The sequence below is a fragment of the Heterodontus francisci genome, chromosome 15 (genome assembly GCF_036365525.1).
Source record: "Heterodontus francisci isolate sHetFra1 chromosome 15, sHetFra1.hap1, whole genome shotgun sequence".
Classification (NCBI taxonomy): domain Eukaryota; kingdom Metazoa; phylum Chordata; class Chondrichthyes; order Heterodontiformes; family Heterodontidae; genus Heterodontus; species Heterodontus francisci.
In genome coordinates this window covers 18,689,698-18,710,969 of record NC_090385.1, presented here as the reverse complement: position 1 = coordinate 18,710,969, position 21,272 = coordinate 18,689,698, and the positions used below count along the sequence as shown (strand labels likewise).

Here is a 21,272-nt window from a genome sequence, read left to right as displayed (position 1 = left end):
GGAAAGACACAGCAGGCCCTTCGATATGTTAGGAGCAAAGACAAGTTAACATTTCAGGTATAGACATTTCATCAGAACTGAAAACTGAAAGTTAAGCAAGCCGCTTAGCAGTGTTGAAAAAAGGATAAAGTGATTACAGAGGGGTGGTTAATGGGACTGACTATCCTGCAAATTGCTTAATAGAAAAGCAGAAAACTATCAGAAGACACAAAAGATTATCACAATGAGGGAGTGAAAAGGAACAAAACAGTGTGCAACTAGCTAAGATGGTGAAAAGGCACAGGAAAGACCCACACAAGGAGAAAGGTATGAGAATACCAGGGGGGGGGGGGGGGGGGGGGAGTGCAAATGCAGGAGGTCTGAATTGACAATAGATTTTGAAAACATATAATAGGTGCATCAGTCCCAAAACAGGCCAACACTTAGGTGCAAACCCTCTTACCAGAACTCTATTCTAATGAAGGGTCTACAGCCAATGGGTCAACCAATGTCACCTCCCCCTCAGACACTAGAATATCCACTCAGTGTTGTAAGGAAAATGGAGGCTGTGTTAATGGGCTGAAATGCCTTAAGTCAAAATTCAGAGCAAAAAGCTATGGAATATGCAGGAGAAGAACATTAAATATGGTTCTAAATACAGTTCATATTTGATTTGCATGCAGACACTACAGTTTTTTCACAATACATGTTGAACTAAGTAATATTTCTGCACTACTGAGCAGAGAAGGCTGAGGGGGGACATGATTGAGGTAAACAAAATTATGAGGGGCATTGATAGATTAGATAGGCAGAAACTTTTTCCCTTAGCGGAGGGGTCAATAACCAGGGGGCATTGATTTAAGGTAAGGGGCAGGAGGTTCAGAGGGGATTTGAGGAAAATAATTTTCACCCAGAGGGTGGTTGGAATCTGGAACACACTGCCTGAAGAGGTGGTAGAGGCAGGAACCCTCACAACATTTAAGAAGTATTTTCATGAGCACTTGAAACGCCATAGCATACAAGGCTACTGGCCAAGTGCTGGAAAATGGGATTAGAATAGTTAGGTGTTTGATGGCCGGCACAGACACGATGGACTGAAGGGCCTATTTCTGTGCTGTATAACTCTATGACTACTTGAAATTTAAGTTTTAAGCATCACCATCAACACAAATTCAAGTTTGCAACTCACTTTAAAAAAAACACTTCATATAATGTCTTATATTTTTGATCTCAGTACCTGGTTACTTTTATTGTTAATTCTTAATAATGCGGATCTTTATACCTAAAGTCAAATCACAGTAACAATATAAATGACCCAAACAGTATTTCCACAGTAATAACCGGTCTCAAATGAGTAAGAAAATGTATAAATCCGCACACGCGCTGTACATGTTCCAATCACCCGGCGGATCGCGTTTTGAAAAGGGAATTGAAAATGCACGTTTAGGATATATTGGCCAAAGCTGAATAATCTTCAATTCTTGCGATCTGTTCAATCATATCTGCTTCTGATGTCATCATATACCGACTAAAATAGGACATTATCAAACCGGGTTATTTCTCGTTACTTCCTTTGCGAATTTACATCAAGAAGCAGCACAATTCTAACGTGGCGTTACTGCCAAACTCCAGTGACATCTCACAAGTATGGCATTTGAGAGATTTTAATGAACATTTTGCAGTGATTCACCCCCATATCTTAAAACATAATGAGGCTTCCCTGAATACACTGACCGTTTGAAAAAAAGGGGGGGGGGGGAAATTTCCTTTAAGGAAAATGACAAATTACATGCAAACATATCAAAATCGAGAGGACAGATTATGAAATGATTTTAGGCATAAATTTTAAAAATACCCTTAACAGTATACATGTGTGATCAATTCCAGTTGACTGCACACTCGGGGTTTCAGTCTGTTATTGTATATGGACTATCTATAGTCAATGCCTTCTGTTTTCCTCCCCTGCCAGTAGGATAGTGTAAAGAATCTGTGGATTGAGGCCAATAGGGAGAGTTCGGGTTTTTTGGCTGGACTGTCCACTTGATCCTGTGCTGTTGGCGGCCGAGGCTGTTTGGAGGGCTCCGGGTTTTCCTCCTGAGCCCCGGTCAGCTGCCTGAGTTGGCTGGGCGCCTCGCCGCCCAGGTACTGCCAGGCTTTCCTGCCTCCGAAATCGCGGATGTCCACATCGGCGCTGTAGGCGCCCACCAGCAGCTTGATGACCATGGGGTGGCCTTGCATAGCGGCCAGGTGCAGGGCGGTGTAGCCCCCGCCGCCCGCCTTGGCGTTCAGGTCGAGCGGCCAGCGCCGACTTTCCGCCAGGCGCACCAGCTTCAGCAGCGCCTGGTCCTTGCCCAGCTTGGCGAGCCAGTGGGCGGCGGTCAGGCCGGTCACAAAGTCCTTCTTATTGAGCAGGCTGGGCTCCAGGAGCAGCAGCGCCTCCATCCTGTCCCAGTCCCCGGCCGCTAGCGCCAACATCCACTCGTGTTCCCGGGGCTCCAGCGCCGCACACGAGGAGGCGGCCGACTCGCCGCTGCCCGAGGAGGACAAGGAGCCCGTCTCCCCCGCCGCTCCAGCCACTTTCCTGCTGCTGTACGCGCCCAACATGCCGCTGAACCCGTCCCAGCCATTGCTGAGCATCAGTTCCTTCAGGCTCCTCCTCTTGGCGCTGGACGAGAGCCCCGCCTGGGCGCATTCCGACACACTTACGTCGCTGTTGCGCCGGGAACTCTCCCGCTTCGTTAGCGATCGGTCGGACACCGAGCGAGCGGCAGCCCCTCTACTCCTGCCCGAGGAGGTCCCTCGCTGACCCGGTGCCCCCGCCTGTGGACGGGCGTACGCCGGATTTGCGCCGACTGCTCCCAAGCCGTTGCGCCTCTCGGAATTTCCCGCCGTCTCCAAGAAGCGGTCCAAGAGGTGGGACAGGCGGTTCACGTCCTCCAGCACCACGCCGTAGGTGAGGGGCTGGCAGCCCTTGGGCGGAGGGAGGCTCCCGGCGCAATCCGCGGCGGTCGGCGCATCTTCTCCTGCCGGCCGGTAAGGGGGACTCTGACTGGCCGCTACCATGAACCGGCTGTGGTTCATCTCTCCGAGCTTCTCAAACATCCTTAGTTTTCTCTCTTTCTCTTCCTGGTAGCAAAGTCCACATTCAGAGATAAACTAATACAGCAATCAGCAGAGCTGCTCTCCTAGCTGTGCCCTTTATGTACCACGCCCCCGTGGAATTTCCTTGGTATATATATATATAATGTATACACCCAATAGGGCTTCAATTTTTTTTTTACAAGAAACTTTAGCCTGGCATTCGGAATGTCCCTTCTTTACCCTGTTTACTTCTCCTTTATGTCTCTAAGTCAGACATACAGCGCCCGGACCGACCTTTGCCTCTTAATCAGGGAGTGTTCCACAGATCTCGCTGCTCCTACTACTCTCATTCTGAACCCAACCCATTTTGCTGCTGACTTGGCTTCAAAACTTCCCCATGCTAACAAATAGGTTTAAAATCATCTGCTGCCTCGACCCTTATAGTGGAACTTAATCACGAGTTATTTTTTTCTGTTTGCAGTTGCAAAAGCAGAATAGAAATTTCACATTTAAAAAAAACCCACATGCGTTGCTCACAACAGGAAGTAACTTTCAAATAAATCTCCACTGCACCGCCAACAGATAATAAATAGAACGATCAGACTCTTTTAAATCAAATCTAAGGTTCAAAATAGTTTATGGAACAAATATTGCTCTGATTGAATTATCCATGAATTGAGCAGGAAGGAGAATCTGATTTGAAATAAAATAAATGGATAATTACAAAATCAGTATCTCTGGAGTCTTGTGTTGTACATGTCCATCCTTTGCAGTCAGTTGCAGCACGTTTAACTGTTGTTATTTATCATAGGCAGGCTCTCAAAGTTCGCAAGGTAAAGGATTGCAAAGGTTAAGAAGGAAAATAGTAAAATAGAGTGCTGGAAATAATTTCTGTCTTCCTATTTTAATTGAAGCCAATGCCATAAATTAAAAGCCTTTGAAGTGAATATTTTTTTCTGCCAGCTTTCTCCATGCATCCCCAAAGGATTATATTCGTCTGCACCTGTGCCACAGGTGCCACCGCTGGATAGCACCAGGCTATTCGACCATGGAAGGTATCATAATTGAATCAAATTGTTACCCCACCCAACATTTGTGTACATACGTACTTTCCAGCAAAGGGCAAGTTATGAAATGGCCATTTATTGTCAAATACTCAAAGGATAAATAAGTGTTATAAGTGTAACACCCCCACCCCACCCCACCACCCCCCAACTTAAGTACATGGAATGGTTGGGAATAATGTATGAAACCAACATCAGTAGATGTTGGAACTTATGTTAAATTGTACTTAATACAGGCCAGTGCTAGGTCTGGTTTGTTATAATACAACTCACGGCGTCACTTGACAGCTTCACATGTGGCACTTGTGGCAGAACCTGCCTCTCAAGGATTGACCTTCACAGCCATCAACGAAAGTGCACCAAGGGAAGACACCCCACCTAAATAGATTGTTTTCTGCATGTCCATCATCTTTCGTTGATTGAAGGATGCCAACAACACTACAAAGCAGCTGTTGTACTCAGTGAGAACATTGACGTTTGGGCCACAGTTATACTGAAGCTATCAGTCTCAAACTGATACGTGCGGAGTGTGATGTGCAGTCAGCAGACCCCAGTTATGCTGCCCAGTTAGGTTACTTTGTGGTCACAATGGTTGGCTTTAGTTGGGCTCTGATTCCTTAGTACACTGCCATTTTTACAAAACTGCTTTATCTCAATACAATAGTGGCAATATGATTGAACCCTTATATCCTTCATTCCCTGTACATTTTCTCACCTCTTCTGATGGTGCTGACTTATATTGGTGTATGGTTGTGGTAGTGTCAGTTGATAAGCAGTCTTGCCACTGAGTCATAAGGTTCTGGGTTCAAATCACATTCCAGAACTTGAGCATCAATGCTGATACTCCAATGCCAGTACTGAGGGAGGTGCTGTCTTTTTGGATGAGATGTTAAACCTATCTGTCCTCTTAGCTGAATTTAAAAGTTCACATGGCACTATTCGAAGAACAATAGGGGAGTTATCCGCAATGTCCTGGCCAATATTTATCCCTCAATCAACATCACAAAAAACACATTACCTGGTCATGATCACATTGCTGTTTGTGGGAGCTTTCTGTGTGCAAATTGGCTGCCACGTTTCCTACATTACAACAGTGACTACACTTCAAAAGTACTTCATTGGCTGTAAAGTGCTTTGGGACATCCTCAAGTCAAGAAAGGTGCTATGTAAATGCAAGTTCTGTCCTTTCGTTTCATTGGCATATGCTCTACACCAACCAAATTCACAGCAGAAGTAATTTTAGAATTGGAACATCTGATGCTGAAGTAGTGCTGTGTCAGATCAGCACTCAAAACCATTGAGCATCATGATATTACAACACACTTAAAGAGAAGTACATTCATTCACTGGTGCAAGATTGGTGGACTCAAGTAAGGAGCATTTGCAACTGTGTGTGATGGGCCTTGCACACTAAAAACAACAACGTGAATTATATAGCACTTTAATGTAGTAAAACATCCCAAGTTGCTTCATAGGATCATTATAAAACAAAATTGGACACCGAGCCACATAAGGAGGTATTAGAAGTCCAAAAACTTAGTCAAAGAAGTAGGTTTTAAAGAACTTCTTATATGAGGAAGGAGAGATAGAGCGGTCGAGAGGTTTATGTTGGGAATTCCAGAGTGTGGCCGCCAATGTTGGAACGATTATAATCAAAAATGCATAAGGTGCCAGAGTTGGAGGAGGGCAGAGATCTCAGAGCGTTGTGAGGCTGGAGGAGGCTACAGAAATAGGAAGGAGCGTGCCATGGAGGAATTTGAAGACAAGGATGAGAATTTTATCATTGAGGCATTGCTGAACTGGAGCCAATATAATAAGCACCACTGTGCATATCATCACTACATTTGCTGACATGCTTATGTAAATTATGACATCAGGTTTTGGAGGAAACCAGAGTACCACCACTATGGAAATTAATAATCATTTATTTTATTTATTTTATTTATTTAGAGATACAGCACTGAAACAGGCCCTTCGGCCCACCGGGTCTGTGCCGACCAACAACCACCCATTTATACTTATCCTACATTAATCCCATATTCTCTACCACATCCCCACCATTCTCCTACCACTTACCTACACTAGGGGCAATTTACAATGGCCAATTTACCTATCAACCTGCAAGTCTTTTGGAGGTGGGAGGAAACCGGAGCACCCGGCGGAAACCCACGCAGGCACAGGGAGAACTTGCAAACTCCGCACAGGCAGTACCCAGAACTGAACCCGGGTTGCTGGAGCTGTGAGGCTACGGTGCTAACCACTGCGCCACTGTGCTGCCCAAATTAGTGAGACACGTCCTCCCCTTCACAAAACCATGCCTCTTGCTAATAAGTCCATTTGTTTCCAAATGGGAGTTAATCCTGTCCCGAAGAATCCTCTCTAATAATTTCCCTACCACTGACGTAAGGCTCACCGGCCTATAATTTCCTGGATTATCCTTGCTACCCTTCTTAAACAAAGGAACAACATTGGCTATTCTCCAGTCCTCTGGGACCTCACCTGTAGCCAATGAGGATGCAAAGATTTCTGTCAAGGCCCCAGAAATTTCTTCCCTTGCCTCCCTCAGTATTCTGGGGTAGATCCGATCAGGCCCTGGGGACTTATCTACCTTAATGCTTTGCAAGACACCCAACACCTCCTCCTTTTTGATAGTGAGATGACTGAGACTATCTACACTCCCTTCCCTAGACTCATCATCCACCAAGTCCTTCTCCTTGATGAATACTGATGCAAAGTACTCATTTAGTACCTCGCCCATTTCCTCTGGCTCCACACATAGATTCCCTTCTCTGTCCTTGAGTGGGCCAACCCTCAAGGTCTGGAATGCGCTGCCTGAGAATGTGGTGGAGGCAGGTTCAATTGAAGCATTCAAAAGGGAATGAGACAGTTATATGAAAAGGGAGAATGTGCAAGGTTATGGGGAGAAGGCAGGGGAATGGAATTGAGGGAGTTGCTCTTTCAGAGAGCTGATGTGGACATGATGGGCCGAACGGCCCCCTTCTGCGCTGTAACAATTCTGTGATTCTGTGATTCTGTAAATGTGAAATAGATGGCACTATTTAATGTGCCACATTCTCACAGCAGCCTGAAGAAATTACTGCATCTCAACAACTTTCTTTTCAATTTTCTATCCTCCTCTGCTAATAAGAACATAAGAAATAGGAACTGGAGTAGACCATTTGGCCCTTCGACCCTGTTCCACATTCAACAAGATCATGGCTGGTCTTCTACCTCAACTCCAACTTCCTGCACTATCCCCATATCTCTTAATTCCCTTAGTACCCAAAGACCTGTCGAAATCTGTCTTGAATACACTCAATGATTGAGCATCATGGCTCTCAGGGGTACAGAATTCTAAAATGGTGCTGACCAGCTGGAGTACAGTTCCAGTACCTCACTCAAGTAACCATTGTTTAGGTGTGAGAGTAGACGGTGAGTGTCACTAGGTTATTCAATCAATGCCAGGCATTGTAGCTAAACCCTATCTGTCATTGCCCACTTACAACACGTGGGTCACTGGGTAGATAAGCTGGAAGGGGAAATCTTCCTCTCTCAGCAATAGCCCAGTGAACTTGAGTTATAGCTAAAAAAGAGGGATTCCCCTTCCAGACTAGCTCTCTGATCTTCCTCAGCTGTTCCGCTGGCAGGGGCGGGAGTGGGTGGGACGGGGCAGGGGTGGTGGTGGAGCTAAGTACTGACAGAAGTTTGAATCTGGCACCTTCCCAGAATTATAGAGCATAGAAAGAGACCATTTGGTCCACCATGCCTGTGCTGGCTTTCTGAAGCTTTTTTTCCTTTTCAAGTATTTATCCAATTCTCTTTTGAAAGCTACTATTGAATATGCTTCCACCACTCTTCCAGACAGTGCATTCCAGATCAGAACAATCGCTATTACACGAGGTAATGCCTTACCTACTTAGTTATTACAATAGCAACATTTAACTCAAAGCATTCAATTTATAATCTATTGGTTGGTTAGGGATGAGCAATTGGGGCATAAATTTGATTATGGTTGCTGTTGAGTTAGCTGACCTCACTCACCTAAGGTGGAAGTAGGGGCACTATATTTGGCATATATGAGTGCCTTGAGCTACAGAGGTGGAAATCAGTCACAGTTCCAACTCACTTCCCAATGAACTGTGCAGGAAATTTCAGCTGTAATGGCTCCTGCAGTTGAATAGTCTGCCAATGTCCACTGACTAGGCAGACAGAACATAATGGCCACTTGGCATGGGAGCATCCAATGCCTATGGAATGGTATCCTGGCATGAGTTGATGCCTCTGGAGGGGACCAGGAAAACAATAAGGGGAAAATTGGATTTAAAACAATCAGAATGGCAAGCATATATTACCAGCCAACAAAAAGGAAAAGTATAGTTTACCGTCGGATTAGGGACCAAAAAGGGGATCTATGCCTGGAGGCAGAAGGCATGGCTGATGTATTACATGAGTACTTTCCATCTGTCTTTACTAAGGAAGAAGATGCTGCTGAAGTCATATTGAAAGAGGAGGTAGTTAAAACATTGGATGGACTAAAAATAGTTAAAGAGGAGGTATTAGAAAGGCTGGCTGTACTTAAATTTGATAAGTCACCTAGGACCAAGGGGATGCATCCGAGGATACTGAGAGAAGTAAGGATTGAAAATGCAGAGGCACTGGCCAAGATCTTCCAATCCTCCTTAGATACAGGAGTGGTGTCAAAGGACTAGAAATTATACCCTTGTTCAAAAAAGGGTGTAAGGATAAGCCCAGAAACTACAAACCAGTCAGTTTAACCTCAGTGGGGGGAAAGCTTTCGGAAATGATAATCTGGAACAAAATTAACAGTCACTTGGACAAGTGTGGATTAATTAAGGAAAGCCAACATGGATTTGTTAAAAGCAAATCATGTTTAAGTAACCTGATTGAGTTTTTTCATGAAGTAACAGAAAGGGTTGATGAGGGTAATGCGGTTGATGTGGTGTACATGGACTTCCAAAAGGCATTTGATAAAGTGCCACATAATAGGCTTGCCAGCAAAGTTAAAGCCCATGGAATAAAAGGGACAGTAGCAACATGGATACAAAATTGGTTGAGTGACAGGAAACAGTTAGTAGTGGTGAATGGTTATTTTTCAGACAGGAGGAAGGTCTGCAGTGGGGTTCCCCAAAGCTCGGTACTAAGACTACTGTTTTTATTGATGTATATTAATGATCTAGACTTGAATGTACAGTGCACAATTTCAAAATTTGCAGATGACACAAAACTTGGAAGTATTATGAACTGTGAGGACGATACTGATAGATTTCATAGACAGCCTAGTGGACAGGTAGCACATGAAACTTAATGTAGAGAAGTGTGAAGTAATTCATTTTTGTCGGAAGAACGAGAAGAGGCAATATAAAATAAAGGGTGCAACTCCAAAGGGAATGCAGGAACAGAGAGACTTGGGGGTATTTATGCACAAATCACTAAAAGTGGTAGGGCAGGTTGTGAAAGTGGTTAAAAATACATATGGCTTCCTGGGCTTTATAAATCGAGGCATTGACTACAAAAGTAAGGAAGTTATGATGAACCTTTATAAAACATTTGTTCTACCTCAACTGGAATATTGTATCCAATTCTGGGCATCACATTTTAGGAAAGATGTGAAGGCTTTAGAGAGGGTGTGGAAAAGATTTATGAGAATAGTTCCAGGGATGAGGGACTTCAGTTTCATGGATGGATTGGAGAAGCTGGGGTTGTTCTCCTTAGAGATGAGAAGGTTGAGAGGAGATAAAAACAAGAAATGCTGGAATCACTCAGCAGGGCTGGCAGCATCTGTGGAAAGAGAAGCAGAGTTAACGTTTCGGGTCAGTGACCCTTCTTCGGAACTCCGAAGTTCCGAAGAAGGGTCACTGACCCGAAACGTTAACTCTGCTTCTCTTTCCACAGATGCTGCCAGGCCTGCTGAGTGATTCCAGCATTTCTTGTTTTTATTTCAGATTTCCAGCATCCGCAGTATTTTGCTTTTATATTAGGTTGAGAGGAGATTTGATAGAGATGTTCAAAATCATGAGGGGTCTAAACAGAGTAGATAGAGAGATTTCAGATTTCAGATTTCCAGTATCCGCAGTATTTTGCTTTTATTATAGATAGAGAGAAACTGTTCTCACTGACAGCAAGGCTGAGAACCAGAGGACACTGATTTAAACAGCATGGCATAAGAACCAACAGGGACATGAGGAAAAACGATTTTTTGCCCAGCAAGTGTGTTTGATCTGGAATGCACTGCCTGAGAGTGTGGTGGAGGCAGATTCAATCATGGCTTTCAAAGGGGAATTGGATAAGCACCTGAAGAGAAAACAATTTGTAGGGTTATGGGGGAAAGGCAAGGGAGTGGAACTAGCTGAGTCGTTCTTGCAGAGAGCTGGCGTGAATTCGTCTGTGCTGTAGCCATTCTCTGATACAGGTTTACTCGCCGAGTGGTGTGGCTGGGGCACCCCAAACACGAAATTTATTTTAAACTGGAACCTGACGGAAATTAAATAAAAGAAGAAATGCCTGAAATACTCAGCAGGTCTGGCAGCATCTGTGGAGAGAGAAGCAGGCCCGTGATCCTAAACCTTAGATCTGCTTCTCTCTCCACAGATGCTGCCAGACCTACTGAGTATATCCAGCATTTCTTGTTTTTATTTCAGATTTCCAGCATCCGCAGTATTTTGCTTTTATATTAGGTTGAGAGGAGATTTGATAGAGATGTTCAAAATCATGAGGGGTCTAAACAGAGTAGATAGAGAGATTTCAGATTTCAGATTTCCAGTATCCGCAGTATTTTGCTTTTATTATAGATAGAGAGAAACTGTTCTCACTGACAGCAAGGCTGAGAACCAGAGGACACTGATTTAAACAGCATGGCATAAGAACCAACAGGGACATGAGGAAAAACGATTTTTTGCCCAGCAAGTGTGTTTGATCTGGAATGCACTGCCTGAGAGTGTGGTGGAGGCAGATTCAATCATGGCTTTCAAAGGGGAATTGGATAAGCACCTGAAGAGAAAACAATTTGTAGGGTTATGGGGGAAAGGCAAGGGAGTGGAACTAGCTGAGTCGTTCTTGCAGAGAGCTGGCGTGAATTCGTCTGTGCTGTAGCCATTCTCTGATACAGGTTTACTCGCCGAGTGGTGTGGCTGGGGCACCCCAAACACGAAATTTATTTTAAACTGGAACCTGACGGAAATTAAATAAAAGAAGAAATGCCTGAAATACTCAGCAGGTCTGGCAGCATCTGTGGAGAGAGAAGCAGGCCCGTGATCCTAAACCTTAGATCTGCTTCTCTCTCCACAGATGCTGCCAGACCTACTGAGTATATCCAGCATTTCTTGTTTTTATTTCAGATTTCCAACATCTGCATTATTTTACTTTTACTGACGGAAATTACCCTTAGGGACGCAATTTAAATGTAAAAAAAGGTAATCAAATAAGTGGCTTATTGTATCCAGTGGAAGGATGAGTCACAGTGTCGGATAATGGGTTAGTCATTGTTTACAGTAGGAGGTATACCAAGTCGCATCTAGCGCTTTATACTGCAGTTTGCGTCAATCAAGTTAGGCACCTAAAGGTTAAGCACCTTTGAAGTTGAATGTGGGAGCTCACAGCTCTATTGCCGCCTGCGGGTGTCACCCACCAGTTCAGTGGGAGGGGAAAAGACAACTTCCACATACTTAGTTGCAATGACACCATTATGTGGTATTAAAATAGTGAAATTTCCGCACCTGCTCTACAGCAACTACAGCCTTAAACAGTTGCGCTGCAAATTCTTTTTAAAAAACGCAGCGTTAAAAAACATGCCCCAAATGGATCGTTTGTTTGCAAATATTTTCAGTTTGAAATTAGTTTGCGACTTTATAAAGTATAAATAACGGAGTTTTAAAAAAATGTTTAAGGCATTGGGAAATAACCAGTTTACGGCTATTAAATGACTGTATTGAAATAAAGCTGCAAGTTTGTTGTTAATGAAGGAACACAATCCCTTGAAGCCGACAAAATAATATTAGTGAAATCAGAGTAGAAAAACAGATACTTTTCGTTTCCGCTATTCTGGCAACAATGTGTCTGATAGGGGACCCTACCATTCTTGAAAAAGGGGACGCCGACAACATTATGGTTAAGTTTTGACGATACGAGGGAAAGCAAAGGGGTATCTAGCAACGCAGATTGGGATTGTAACACTGTGTGTTGTTATTGTGTAGGGCGACAACGAATAATCACCCTAAAAATCAGATTGAGGTGGGGAGAGATCCAGTGTAGTTGTCCCGTTCCCCCCTCTGGGCGTAGTGGTAGCGGCCAACATGTATCCATTGCCAGCGGCCGGGGTCCGCGAGCTTCTTGTCACCAGCGGATCGACAATGGCGGCGGCTGAAGTAGCTCGGCAGATGGTGAGTGAGCAGCTTCCCACTCCTTTTCCGCCCCTCATTCACCATTTCCCGTCTTGCTAAATGCATGGAGGTTTCTCCCAGCTGTTTGCACGGGGAGGTTATATTCTTGTATTGTTTTATGGCTGCTGGTCAGCTCAGCTATTGTTCACTGAGGAAAAGTGGGGGTGGATGGAAGAAAAATGTTGGGCGTTGGCTTCTGGGCGAATCTTAAATTGCAATTAAAATAATAAAACAAAACTGGAAAGATGGTGAAGGGGAGGAGAGACACAATCTTCTCATTGCCTCCCTCCCGCCATTTTCAGTGCAGGTAGCTCAGACCCATTGTAGGTGCAGAGGGAACCTCGCACACTGGTTTCATTATGTATTTGCCACCTGCACTTTCCACTTCATACGTTTTTTTTTCAAAAAAAGGGTTCTGGCTTTCAATTGTTCAAGTTGGTTCATGAGCATCTGAGAGTGACGATGACATGTAATGTAGTGGAGCCAGTCCTGTTCAGTTCACATATGTATAGCAGTTTCTATAATTGATTTATTTTTACCTGACTGTTAAAGGCGGCACGATCTAAACCCATGCCCTGTGCATTATTTCACCGTCATGGTTAGTATTTTATTGGGTCATTAAAATACAGCATATTGCGAATGAGTACACAGCGTGAGTGAGATTAAACACGACAGCTGAGTGTGTGTTAACGGAAGGTAAAATGTGTGCTACAGGAATGTCCTGAGGACATGTACAGAAGGCTTCAAGGGTTGAAATGACGTTGAGGCGTTGCTTTTGCAGTTTAAGGCATCTTCTGGTTTGGAAGATCTGTAGGGTAGTTATAAAGTGCTGCATTTTTTTGTTGGCATTTTTAATTGAAAACAATTTTGCCAATATGTGAGGTGGTAACTGAAGCATGCAATTCAACTGGAAGGGTTTAGGGTGTTACTCCACAGCATGTTATGAATGGACTCTCCTTCACCACCCCCCCCCCCCCCCAAAAAAAATATGTGTTGTAATATGTAATGCTCTCCTGGCCAACCTTCCACATTCTACATCTGTAGATTTGAGGTCATCTAAAACTCTTGCTCCTGTTCTAACTAACACCGAGTCCTGTTCACCCATCATCCCTGTGCTTGCCGACCTACATTGGTTTCCGGTTGTTACGTCTTGATTTGAAAGCACTCATCCTTGTTATCAAATCCTTCATGGTCTCACCCTCCCCATCTCTGTAATGTCCCACAGCCCCCTCCTCTCCCCCCCCAACCACCAATTTTCCCTCTAATCTGTGCAGCAACCCCGAAGTACCTGTGCAAAAATCAGCCCTTTTAAATTACAGTGCATGCAGGGCTACAAAAAAAGTTTAAACTTGAGGAAATCACCCGTACGCTCAAAAAAAGAATAATTAGAGGCTACGTTTCCCACAGCTGTCAGATATCTGCGTTGCTCTAATTCTGGACTCTTAATCTCTCCACCATTGGTAACCATGCCTTGAGCTTCCTCAGCCCTAAGCTCTGGAATTCCTTCCCTAAACCTCTTCACCTTTCTAGTCTTTCGTCCTTTAAGGCACTCCTTAAAACCTACCTCCTTGACCAAACTTTTGGTTGTCAGCCATAATAGCTCCTTAATGGCTTAATGTCAAATTTTACTTGATAATGCTCCTGTTGCCTTGGGACATTTATTACGTTGAAGTACTATATAAACGGGCAGCCTCACAGCTCCAGCGACCCGGGTTCAATTCTGGGTACTGCCTGTGCAGAGTTTGCAAGTTCTCCCTGTGACCGCGTGGGTTTTCACCGGGTGCTCCGGTTTCCTCCCACAGCCAAAGATTTGCAGGTTGATAGGTAAATTGACCATTATAAATTGCCCCTAGTATAGGTAGGTGGTTGAGGGAAGGTGGGGGTGGGGTACGAATATGGGACAATGCTGCTTTAACATCTCACACTGAAGAGTGCCTGCAGAGTCTCATCGACAGGTTTGCGGCTGCCTGCAATGAATTTGGCCTAACCATCAGCCTCAAGAAAACGAACATCATGGGGCAGGACGTCAGAAATGCTCCATCCATCAATATTGGCAACCACGCTCTGGAAGTGGTTCAAGAGTTCACCTACCTAGGCTCAACTATCACCAGTAACCTGTCTCTAGATGCAGAAATCAACAAGCGCATGGGAAAGGCTTCCACTGCTATGTCCAGACTGGCCAAGAGAGTGTGGGAAAATGGCGCACTGACAGGGAGCACAGAAGTCCAAGTGTATCAGGCCTGTGTCCTCAGTACCTTGCTCTATGGCAGCGAGGCCTGGACAACGTATGTCAGCCAAGAGCGACGTCTCAATTCATTCCATCTTCTCTGCCTCCGGAGAATACTTGGCATCAGGTGGCAGGACCGTATCTCCAACACAGAAGTCCTCGAGGCGGCGAACATCCCCAGCTTATACACACTACTGAGTCAGCGGCGCTTCAGATAGCTTGGCCATGTGAGCTGCATGGAAGATGGCAGGATCCCCAAAGACACATTGTACAGCGAGCTCGCCACTGGTATCAGACACACCGGCCGTCCATGTCTCCGCTATAAGGACGTCTGCAAACGCGACATGAAATCCTGTGACATTGATCACAAGTCGTGGGAGTCAGTTGCCAGCGTTCGCCAGAGCTGGCGGGCAGCCATAAAGACGGGGCTAAAGTGTGGCGAGTCGAAGAGACAGTAGTTGGCAGGAAAAAAGACAGAGGCACAAGGGGAGAGCCAACTGTGTAACAGCCCCGACAAACAAATTTCTCTGCAGCACCTGTGGAAGAGCCTGTCACTCTAGAATTGGCCTTTGTAGCCACTCAAGGCGCTGCTTCACAAACCACTGACCACGTCCAGGCGCTTATCCATTGTCTCTCGAGATAAGGAGGCCAAAGAAGAAGTATAAATGGGTGGTTGATGGTCGGCACAGACTCGGTGGGCTGAAGGGCCTGTTTCAGTGCTGTATCTCTAAATAAAAATAAATAAATAAAAGGCTTCTGATAGCTTTAAAACCTCTAGTAATTAGTATCATTCATTCAGGCTGTTGGATGTAACCCTCCTCATGCCTTTTCCATTTCTCTCTATCCCTTGCTGTTCTCACCCATGTGGTTCCTAGGTATGATATTATGTCATCACTCCATCATTTTCCTGTTCTTGGCTGTCACTCCATTAGCCTTTATGTCCACCTGTTATCAATTCTTGGAGCAACGTGCCCAGCCCATCTCCATTTGGCTTATCTCCTGAATGAAAAAGTGACTGAATACATATATCTGGGCCAAACATTCAAGATGGAGGATTGTACAAATGAAGCAATACTGAGTAGTATTAGGGCAGGATAGAGTTGGTTCAGGAGATAGAGATATTCTGTGTGATAAGAAAAATAACACTAGCATTAAGGAAGAGGGTGTATGATCAGTGTGTGCTACTGACCATGACACATGGGGTGGATTCATGGGCAAACACAAAATATATAGCAACAAAAATATTCATTATAGTTTGTGAATTGGTTGGCTTTCTAATTCAATCATTCTGTAATGGGGTTTGGTCATTTGAATTTCTTGTGCCATTAATTTTGCTGTTTGGCTCGAGCTTTCCATTGCCGACACTGAGTTTTTTTTTCTGTGCACTTCTGGTGCATTTTGGTGGTTGGGGGATGATGAAAGTTCCCCAGTGTTGTTAGACAGGAAAGCCCAGTGAACTCCTTTCATGTGATCCCTTTTAGTATATTATGAAGAGAATAGCAGATGGCTGTCAGTAAGCTGCAATGGGGACGGGGTGCGAGTGACGTGATAAACCCGGGATTCGTTCTCGAGCTGTTAACGTTTGAGTGACATTTTAGCGCTCATGGCGGTGAAGGGCGTTGATGTTAAATTTATTACTCCACTTTTTCTTTAATTTGTTCTTTGGATGTGTGTGATTTTGACACAGCTGCATTTATTGTCTACAGAAGTTGGTGGTGGGCCTCCTCCTCTAACAGTTATAGTCAGTGTGATGGTGCTCACCTGATGATGTCAGATAGCGAGTTTCAGGGTATTGACCCAGCTATGATTTTTTTCTCGATTATACTTTATTCATAAAATCTGTAAGAAAATACATTACAAAACAGTTCAAAATAGCACCAAGTTGACATTCCAGAAAGAGCAAAGGAAATCAGTTTTGTTTGATACAGGAGTGAGTTGCCTCTCAACCCTTCCATTCCATTTTACATGCCATGTACATTTTACAGCAAACCCATATTTGGTGTACACAGCCTGAGGGGTTTCCCATGGATCCAGCCCCTCAGTTCCTTGCGGCAGCTGCCCCAAGCTTTAGTGCGTCCCTCAGCACGTAGTCCTGGACCTTGGAATGTGCCAGCCTGCAACACTCGGTTGTGGACAACCCAGCTATGATACAGGAACACCGATTATATGCCCAAGTCACGATAGTGGGTAAATTGGAGATAATAGTGTCCCCAGGGTTGTGCCCATTACCCTTCTTGGTGATGTGGAGGTGTGAGGTGCTGACAAATTAGGCTTGGTGAATTGCCACAGTGCTTCCTGCAGACGGTGCATCAGTGATGGAGGGAGTGGATATTGAGTCCAGGGACATTCTTCAAGTGAACTGCTCTATCCTGGATGGTGTTGAGCCGCTTCAGTGCTGTTGTGGCCGCACCCATCCAAGCAGTGATGAGCATTCTTACATTCCTGACTTGAGTCTTATGGGGAGGCTTGTCAGTCATTGTCAGCATCAAGTTAAGTCAGATGTAGCAGAGCCAAATGCATAACAAAACCCCTTTACTGTCCCAACCCACTTCAATCTCAATCCCAGAAGAGCACCTCTCACCACATCGGTGCCAATTTTATTCAGCCATCCATCTTATCAATTCTGGCCGTTGTGGGCAAGACTGCCAAAATGTTGTGCCAGCATGAGCCATTTTGTAGTGTGAATTTATGCCAACAAGATACTCTGTTGAGATTGTCAAGCTCATTTCATACAGTGGCAGCAGAAAGAGTAGACAAACTAGGGTCACGGAGATGCCAAACTCACAGTTTCTGAATGTCATCTAACATCCCAAGGGTGTGTTGTACCCTTGTATCAGATGCCTAGATATTTGTTTTTGCTGTTAGTTTGCGAGCTTTATTTTAATTTAGTCATTGATGTTGGTCTCTTCTGTTGCTAGTGCCAAGTTTTCCATTATAACCACTAACCCTTTACCTTCTGAGTTTTGCTGTGTGACCTTGCATTATATGGCAGAAAGAACAGGGTTGTAATGGCATCAGCTGGCAAAGATAGTTCACTTGGAAAGAACACTTATTGAGTTATACTTTTACATGTGTAGTAAAATATTCACTGCCCTCAATTTATTATTTTAATGATTCACAATATTGTGGACATTTGACTTTCTGTGGGTTTCCAATGTGACATAATAAGACTTTACCTTTAATTTGCTGTTTAATTGGGTACATTACTAACTGCTGAAGGTTGCATTGCTGTCTTTGGAAGAATCAAAGTAATATTGGAAATGCTAAAATAGCTGAGCCATACAGGAGACTCCTGAGTTTGCTTTCCCTAGTCTGTTCTGAGTGGGAAAATCTGAACTCTGGCAGCAGTACAGACACTACTATTGGCCCCTATCCACTTGGGAGTGAAAAATTGACCTCATTGCTATCTTGTGACTCCTGCTGGAAGTGTGTGTACATGTGGATGTTGGGTGAGGACAAGGTTGGGTTCTGTTGTTTTGCCCCGTGTATTTGAATAGTCCTGCTGACACCCATTGTGTTAACTTTCCCATGATTTGCCACTTGTTTTAATGTACTAATGTGCCCATTGTCACGGACCATGCCCCACAGGGAGTCAAAGGAAGGAGGGAGGGAAAATTGCAAAGTACTTTCTAAAGAAAAAAATCAACAGGATGTGCCTGGATATCCTATATTGCAATCTTAACAGCTGTTAAGTACAGTGTGACTAAAATGGTTTCTTCTATCAAGAAGGAAAATGTGATTGGCAAAGTGTTTCTTGCAGTTCTTATGAATTACACTTATCATTAACTTGATAAACCCCCAAGCATGTCAAGAATATAAAGTTAGACAGACAAATGCTTAAAAAATATAGCATTAAAATCTCTGGTAGCTTGTGTATTTTCTGTCACTAGTGAGGAACATGTTTTAACCATTGTTTTTTTTTTAACTCCGTAGTGTAGCAGTTTGTTCATTAAACCAAAGTTCTATTCATCTGCCAAATATCCTGTTTGCAGTTCTCTTCTTGCATTTAATTATCAATAATTGCATATGTGTAGTGTTTCACTCAACAGTTCTGTATTTGTTGCTGTGTGTAGTACTTACTGCACTAGGGAGGGAGATAGCATTATCATTACACAATCCCATTCCACTGCCTTCTCAAAACATGGCGATCAATCAGCTCATTAGCCCAGATAGCCTGGTTACAGAGACAGTGGAAGTACTTTTGTAACCTTTATGAAGAGTATGAGAGCAGTTCTGCTCTGATGGGGCTGTGTTTGTGTTCACTGAATCTGTGTGTGTGAATTTTTATTGTATGCCATTTTTTTGCAAGGTGTTATGAAAGTGCTTCCATTTTTTGTTAGTTTTTTCTGAGGACTTGGGTTTTAAGACTGAAAAGGATTCCACAGCAGCTGGACTTTTTTTTTTAAAGAGGTCATCAGAGGGTCTTTTGGACTTGGTCTGCAAGCAACCCTTACTTGAAGACTTCAGATAAGTACCCCAGTGGGGGCTTTATGACCTGGGGAGGATATTTACAGAGAAGTGACAGGTCAAGGTTTATAGGGGTCAGGAGGCTTGACTCTTAAGATATTGTTTTTGGTTTTGCTTTGGACAGTCAGTTGGGGTATGGACAGTGTTTTGAAAGGAGTTTTGAAAATTAACCTGCCAAGGACAAAACCTCAGAGCTTTTTCCATCTCTTTGAAAAGTCTGCCAGCTTTTCCATATTCAGTGTGATAACCAAAACCCTTGATGCTGCATTCCTCCTGAAAGGCCTGCCAAGCTGATCCTCAATGTCGCCTGGAAAGAACTGTTCGAGGAAGATCCTAGTGACAGCCGTCTACGCATATTTGGGATGCCAGACCAAAAGGGACAACTGACATCTTTCCATATGTCGGCGTATTTAATTCTGGGATAGAGAGTATATGATTGACTGCATTGGTAACTGGGTAAACATTAATAAAAATTATATGTTGTGACCTGTGGAATAGTAGAACTAGAAAAGACAGTTCCCGCCTCCTGCCTCGGTCGTAATAGTGTCAATATTAGTGCCTTCTTGGAGCAAAAGGTTCCTTAGAACATAATATTAAGAATGGGTAAAAGAGCACGTTATTATGGCTAGTTGGATTTTCTTCCCACTGCAAGAGATACATCTATGTGCATCACTTAGATTAGAGATAGGAAGGGTAATTTTCAGCTCTCTCACTCTCGCGCTCTCTTTCTGACCACCCTTAACATCCATTCCAATCTCCCTAAGAGCTCTTGTAATAAAATCAGGAGCCAAAGCAATACATTTTGATGTCAAAGATCTTGATACAAGTGATAGAACTGTAATGATGGCTACTTACTGTGCATGCAAACCTGGTTACATGTAGCTGTTACCTGACCTGTGCTATGCTTTTCTAGCCACTTCTATGTACATTTAATGATTCTCATTCATGTTGTCCCACTAGAAGAAGGCAGTTATCCACCCTATGCTGGCGCTGGGTTTTCCTTTACATCGAATTTACAGGACAGAAACAGGCCATTTGGTCTAACTGGTCTGTGCTCCACAGGAGCCTCCTCCCACCCTACTGCCAGCAAATCCTTCTATTCCTTTCTCCCTCATGAACATACCTCGCTTCCACTTAAAAGCATCCATGCTATTTGCCTCAACTACTCCCTGTGGTAGCGCATTTCACATTCTAAGCACTCTCTGGTTAAAGAAGTTGTTCCTCCTGAATTCCTTATTGGATTTATTAGCAACTATCTTTAATTTATGGGCCCCAGTTTTAGTCTGTCTCACAAGTGGATGCATCATCTCTACGTCTACCCTATCAAACCCCTTCATAATGATAAAGACCTCTGTCGGGTCACCCCTCAGCCTTCTCTTTTTCCAGAGAAAAGAGCCTCACCCAGTTCAGTCTTTCCTGATAGTTATTGTCTAGTATTATTATCTAAAATGATCCAGATGTGAGTATTTTAGCTTGAAAGCACTGAGTCATACAGGCATATTTATTTCCCCTTGACTTCTGATGAACAAAATACTCATGAGCTCTTGGCTGAGAAATTGTCTCATTTTTTTAAAAGTAGCTTATGGTACCTGCATTTTATCTAATTCTGGAAAATCTAGCCATATTGGAAGTTTGCATTGCCTGGTGATTCAGCCTTATTTCAGATGAGAATAAACCTGACTGCGTTTGTGAAAATTCTCAGCCTCGACAGCAAGCAGTTTCTGTATAGAGAATGAAATTTCCAAAGTACAAAGGAACTGTTGAGAAGCTAGTACCGGGCAGAATACAAAGGGCATGTTGTTTAGTCCTTAGAAAACCACATATAGTAGGGAACTGGGTGCACGCAGTTAGACACACTAGCCTTTCTTCTCTGGAAGCCAGCTGTAAGGGTCCTTGTACGCAATGAGTTTGGGCTGTCTCGGTTTGCTATTCTTGACCTTGAATTGCCTTGATGCTGACTGTGGATATCTGAATTGGAAACATCCCTTTCTTAATGAACATTTCAAAAAAAAAACACATGCTCTCTTATCTGAATTTGGAAAGGTGGCTTCATGAATA

At 43.8% G+C, this 21,272-nt stretch overlaps 2 protein-coding genes across 7 annotated transcripts in view; one reads left to right on the top strand and one right to left on the bottom strand.

Moving 5' to 3' along the window:
- Positions 1 to 1,195: 1,195 nt before the first annotated feature.
- sowahd (sosondowah ankyrin repeat domain family d) lies at positions 1,196 to 3,502 on the bottom strand. Its single transcript, XM_068047194.1, has one exon. The coding sequence runs from the start codon at positions 3,079 to 3,081 to the stop codon at positions 1,909 to 1,911; it is 1,173 nt and encodes a 390-aa protein (XP_067903295.1). The 5' UTR covers positions 3,082 to 3,502; the 3' UTR covers positions 1,196 to 1,908.
- Positions 3,503 to 12,413: 8,911 nt separating this feature from the next.
- Positions 12,414 to 21,272, top strand: part of LOC137377513 (septin-6) — an 84,979-nt gene continuing 76,120 nt past the window's right edge. For 5 of the 6 annotated variants that reach the window (XM_068047190.1, XM_068047189.1, XM_068047187.1 and 2 more), the window contains exon 1: positions 12,414 to 12,520. In XM_068047190.1, coding sequence (XP_067903291.1) covers positions 12,434 to 12,520 — 87 coding nt within the window. In that variant the 5' untranslated portion in view covers positions 12,414 to 12,433. The remainder of the gene's footprint in view (positions 12,521 to 21,272) is intronic. The other variant, XM_068047192.1, reaches the window with a different exon arrangement.